This window comes from Callospermophilus lateralis, chromosome 18 (genome assembly GCF_048772815.1).
Source record: "Callospermophilus lateralis isolate mCalLat2 chromosome 18, mCalLat2.hap1, whole genome shotgun sequence".
NCBI lineage: Eukaryota > Metazoa > Chordata > Mammalia > Rodentia > Sciuridae > Callospermophilus > Callospermophilus lateralis.
This window is the reverse complement of record NC_135322.1, coordinates 39,705,495-39,711,494: the sequence shown is the minus strand read 5'-3', so window position 1 is coordinate 39,711,494 and position 6,000 is coordinate 39,705,495. Positions and strand designations below refer to the sequence as shown.

At 46.7% G+C, this 6,000-nt stretch overlaps 1 protein-coding gene across 1 annotated transcript in view; it reads left to right on the top strand.

The window, feature by feature from the left end:
* Positions 1-216: 216 nt before the first annotated feature.
* LOC143383123 (liver carboxylesterase 1-like) overlaps positions 217-6,000 on the top strand; it is a 32,599-nt gene continuing 26,815 nt past the window's right edge. Inside the window, exons 1-2 of the mRNA XM_076837451.2 lie at positions 217-298; positions 3,938-4,145. Coding sequence (XP_076693566.1) covers positions 247-298; positions 3,938-4,145 — 260 coding nt within the window. The 5' untranslated portion in view covers positions 217-246. The remainder of the gene's footprint in view (positions 299-3,937; positions 4,146-6,000) is intronic.

The following is a 6,000-nucleotide window of genomic DNA, read 5'->3' as shown; positions in this document are numbered from 1 at the left end:
TATTGGAAAAATTTGTTGCTCTCTGTAATCTGAGGGTTGGGTAGGGAGTGTTAGATAAAATAGGACCAACTCCAAGTGGGAGTGGCTGGAAGGTCTCAATGGATGCCCTAAAGGTTTTTTTTTTTTTTTTTTTTGGTCATTTTAGATTACGCAATTGAGCTGGGTAGGCGGGATTAGGGCAGGTCTTAAGTGCATTGCCTCCAAACCTCACAGAGACTTCCTTGGCCCCGGAGCTGTCCTTCCACGATGTGGCTTTATACTTTGGTGTTAGCCTTTTCATCTGCTTGCACAGCTTGGGGTGAGTCCTTCTGAAATACAGATACCAGGGGCCACAGTTGGAAATCCCTTTCCTGCATGGAAGTGGGTGGAGATGCATTGGGGAAAAGGCAAGGTAGTTCCCATCCCGCAGTGGTGCTCACTCTCTGGACTTGGAATTAGACTTGGAGCAGCTGAGCCCAGCCAGCCTGGGCCACTCACTGCAGACATTAGGCACGGGGAGGCAATGGCCAACCTCAGGCCTCACACATGAGGAATGGAGAGAACTTTTGCCTTGATTATTGATCCACAGCTGGATAGATTGTGACGCATGATTTCACACAGTATTAAAAATGTCAACTCAGGGATGGAGTCAGGGCCTGAATCCCAACTCAGCACTTCCAACTGGGTGTCCTTGAGCTAGGTACTTAACTTAGCTGTGCCTGGGTTACCCTGTCTCTAAAATAGGGATGAAATTGTCCCCACCTTTTCAGGCTATAGTGAGGATAAAATGGATGGTTCTTTCTAAAGCACTTAGGATGGTGCCTGGTCTAGAAGACGTATAGAAAAAGGATTGATAAATAGAGGGGATGGTTTGAAATGCAGTGTTAAGAGGAAACTGGACATAGGGTAAAAATCAGACCAGGAGCTCTTGACCATTGCAAAGATAGTTTGTCACGCTTAGTTCCCAGGGGGTTGGCCACACCACTGAGCTCAGTCAGGAGGCAGAGGGCAGCGGGGGCTGCAGGTGAGGCTTTTGAGGTGATTTCCCTGGAAAGAAGAGATGAGGCAGGGTTGGTTTCTTGGGGTTCTTTGGGGGATTTGGGGACACAGGGGCTATCTCTGGTTATCTGGAACCTGGCTCGTGGTGATTTGGGAAGGTGGATTCTAGCCCACGGTACGAGATGTAGGAGGTGATTGAGATGTGGGGTCTGGATTGGTTGGAACCTTAGAGTGACGGCTCCTCTTAAGATGAGCAAGGCCTCTCATTAGAGGCCTCAGGTACAGAAAATAAATCCATGGTTAATACAGAAGTTCAATGAGGGATCTCATTGACCTAGAACAGTGACAAAGAAACTGAGATTCAGAGGGCATTGTACTCTCCCAAAATCACCTGGAAAATCATGCACTGGTCTATCTCTGGCTCCTGAATCCAAGGCCAGGGCTCTGGACACCAGTGCTCTGACAGCCCAGGTATGTCTGGATTTTATCTTCTCTCTGGCCTGGGACTGAGTGTAAGGCAGAGGAAGGAAGGAACTGAATTTGTGATAGAATATTCCTTTATGCTGGAATTACCTATTTCCATCTTTAGAAAGTTCACAGAGGCCTCTTTTGCACATCTGTTTAGTGAGCATATGAATACTTACCAGCAAGACTTTTATTTTGGGGGGGGGTGCGGAGATAATGTAAAGAAAGTAGAATGTACATCTGGGACACAGTAAGTGCTCAATATGTGCACACTGCATAGAAAGTAACTTGTTTAGGCCCTCCACCCTGTTGCTCATATTTCCATCCTGGGTAATCTGGCGTCTAGCCACTACATCTGGGTTGAAGGTCATCATTGAGGTGACAGATCACATGAGCGATTTCTGCTCAGACTTCACCCTCCTTCACTTCCTTGAAGCAACAATCCAGTCCCTCCTCCCTGGGCTCCTGACACTCCACCCTCCTCCTGCCACCTCTCCGGTGGGTGCTCCCAATCTCAGCTGAAGCTGCCTCTGTGCTTCACCTCAGCTCCTGCTCTCCTCTCACCCTGGTCCCTGCAGTGAGTCACACACATCCATGGTGTGCACGCTCACCTTCAGGGGGACCATCCTCCGCCCCCTCACCCACCTCCTTCCTGTCTGGAGGTGCCTGGTCTTGTGGCCTCTTGCCAGGACATCTCACTGACGTCCCCAGTGACCCTGCCTAACACAGAGCCATGTTCACACGCCTGCTGTTCAATCTTCTTTCCTCTACAAACACTCACATCTGGTTAGCGACCAAGTCCTCCCACAAATTCCTCATTTATATCTCCATAAAAATTTTCTCCTAATTATAAAAAAAGGATCTATCTTCAGTGCAGAAATCTTGGAATGCACCAAGAAAAAAGCAACGTGCACTGCCGCATCCATGGACATTTCCGTAGACAAGCTTCCCGAGGGAAGGGAGAGCTCCCTAATAATTAGTGAAAGAAGCATGGAGTCAGCTGTCAATAATGTGAGGCACAGACATGGTTTTGTAATGGTTTCCATGAGAGTTTCCAGTGGTTTGGGCTACTCCTCTGGATGCTCTTTCACTTATGGGGAAGGGATTATGTTCTGATAAACTCATGATCTTAAATGTAAAACAATCATAAGTCAAAATATCGTAAGTTGGGGACTAAATGTCCATGTCCTCACTGATTTCACCCTGGTTCAATTGATAATGCTGAGCCACAAGAACAAAAACAGCCCAAGTGTGAGATATGGATACTGTCTTGGAAATTGATTTCCCATGAAGACTTTACAAGGCCATTAATTCTGCTTCTGTTACAACAAGTCTGGATTATTCTTTTCTTTTCCGGCCACACACTTTGCGGGGAATGTAGACATATTGTCTGTATCCAAAGAGAAGCATGCTGGGGGACAGGAAGATAGTAACCATGTCCTATGATGAGTGCTCTTAGAAACTGAGATTATTAAGGAAAGACAAGAGAGGAATTCAGGGTGGCCATAGTCAAGTGTCTGAATCCACCTGCCTCAGGAAGGAAGATCAGGTTAGTTCACTCTGGTCCCGAAGCAGGTGGAAACAGATCAGGTGAGAAAGCTGCAGGGAGATGAGGAGCACAAGTCTCCTCAACAATAATGGAGGGAGTGGAGCCTGATGCCCAATCTCTCCTTATATATGGCCCTGCTAAGAACTAGCAGAATATTCTAGAAGAGTTTTGTGTCCTTTACTCCAGAATTGTTCTTGCTGCTTTTTGTCCACTAAATAAAACCCAATCCTTCAGCCTGGCATTCAAGGCCCTCCCTGACATGCACCTGCTCATTTCAGAGTTTCATCCCCTCCTCCTGGGCTCCAGCTGTATCCATAGCCCACTCTGGTGGGCTCTAAGCCAGGCCCCGTGTTTTCCTGTCTCTGATTTTCTGAACCTCTGCACTTTCTTTGATTCCTGCTTCAGTCCCTAATTCTCTTCCTTCATTCTCTTCTCTCCTCAGCAAGTCCCAGCTCCCTGTGATCAGAAGGTCTTGCTCCCTCTTCTACCTCCTGCAGCCCCTCCCTGGACCCTTGCCTAGGACACAGCCTATTTCTTCCCAGAATGAAGTCAAGAATGTCTGTGGCTCCTTTTCCCCACAAGGTCAGCCAGCCTGAGAATAGGGCCTCCTCTTGTTCATGCTCTTAACCAGTAAGCAGCTCGGTACCAGGGGGATACATACTTCTAGAAGCTTCTGAGAGGGAAACGAAAGGCCCTGTTCATTCCCAGAAGCTCTTCTTTTGTCATTGACTTTGACTGGACAAATTTATACCTCAATTCTAATTGACCTCATCTATCAGCCCTCTCAGGCTGGACATTCTCCTCATCTCTATTTCACATAAAAAATACTGAGACCTAAAATTTAAATAATTTATTCAGTGTCACATGCCTAGAATGTGGCCAACCCCCCTGGAACCCAGGTCTGGCCTTTCCCCTCTAATGTCCTCATTTGCTCCCCATGTCCAGCAGGACACCCGTCCTCGCCCCCCGTGGTGGACACGGTGCACGGCAAAGTCCTGGGGAAGTACGTCAGCCTGGAAGGATCTGCGCAGCCCGTGGCCGTCTTCCTGGGCGTCCCCTTTGCCAAGCCCCCTCTTGGGCCCCTGAGGTTTGCTCCACCGCAGCCGGCAGAGCCCTGGAGCTCTGTGAAGAACACCACCTCCTACCCTCCTATGTAAGTGGTGGCCTGTCTCAGGGGGGTTTGTCCCTCGGTGCTGCAGGAGGGGGTGGAGGCCATCCTGGGCGTGGCTCTGCTTTCTTCTGGAATCTTCTGGAATCTTCTAGAACACTGCAGAGCCTTGAAACAGTCCGGACCCCTCAGGGACCTAGAGCCCTTTATTCAACACTAGTTCTTGAGCATCTAATCTGTGCCCAGCTTGCCCTTGGTTGTTAGAATCCATCTGTAAGCCAAAGAAAGATCCTGGCTCTATGGAGCTTCCAGTCCTGCAGGGAGAGTGCATGAGATAAGGAAAAATGCTGAAGGTAAACAATGAATGTCATGCTGTGTTAGAACATGCTTGGTGATTAGTACGTTGGAGAAAGAGCTGTTGAGCAGGTGAGAGAGATAAGAAGTAGTCATCTTATCTTTTTGATATTGAACCTTGGTGAGTTGGAGTGGGGTGGGTGAAGGGGTGTGTCTGGGTGCATTGGAGGGTCACCTTGGCGAGTTCTCACTGCCCACGTGTGTCTAGTTATAGTCATGGGCAAAGCAAAGGTTGTTGGGCCCAGGAACCCTGGCCAGAGGGGTACAAGCCCAAAGATTTCAGATGTCCTTACTATCACCCTAGAGCCCCTCAGACACCTACAGGTGTCATTTACGACCTTCATCTTCTCCTCATTGTGGTATTTTTGGGAATGTCCAGGATCCCACTTTTGGCTGCCTTCTTTCCAGTTGTTTCTTTAAAAAATTAATATTCAGTTTTAAAATCCCTGATTGCGAGTGCCATACATACATAATGCAAATATGTTAGGAGATACAGAGAAGTTGTAGGTGAGAAAATGAAAATCATATGCAGTCCCACGATCCAGGAAGAACTGCTGTTGACTTTGGAGATCCTGTTGCAGCCTTCCTGCCTTGAAAATGGATGGTCCATATGGGCAGTTGGAATGACCACCTTACTCATGGATCAGTGTATCATCAACCTTGTCCTGTGCCTTTAAATATCTCAACCTGGCACTGAATAGCTGCATTGAATTTGGTATTGAGATGCAATTGGTTTCCTCCATGTCTCGCTTGAGTTCATTAAGTTGGTTTTGATGTTTCTGACATCATCATGGACACTCTGAGGAACATCATGTAGCTAAATCATGATACCCGTTTATGGATATTTGAGGGTAAGTTCCAAGAAATGGGATTTCTGAGTCAAAGAGTGTGTGCTTTTTGTTAAATTTCCCTCAAGAAATATTCTGTGAATATTCCTGCCAAACCTCCACGAAAACCTCCATGCAGCAGACCCTTAGCAATGCTTGAGGTTATTAAAAGAATGCTTTTGGGCAATCAGGTAAACAAAACAGTAATACAACAATCAAACAATAATAACTATCATTTTGGTCTTTATGTTGCATTTATCTAAATACTTGTGAAGTTGAACTCTTTTCCCACTTTTAACACTTGCATTCTAGTTTTTGAGTCATATTCCTGTTGTGCTTGGGAATCTGCAAACAACTCCTAAGAGATCAACTGGAAGACATGTTTTCTGGCTCCACTCTGCTACTTGATAATCATGTCTTCCTGGCACCTCTGTGCCTTGGTTACGTCTTCTACATACTGGGGACAGCAATGCTTGTCTTCTGTGTCTGTTGAGATCCAGACATATTGCTTAGAACGTACTTGCGGACATCAATATTACATAGCATGGGTCTTCTTGGTTGTGTGACCTAGAGCAGGTTGTGGAACCTCTCTGTGACACAGTTTTATGATCTGTAAAATGGAGATAATAACAGATTCCTATATCCTGGGGCTGATCTGAAGCTTAAAGCAATTAGTGCATGAAAATAATTTAAATCAGGACCTGGCTCATTGAGAGAAC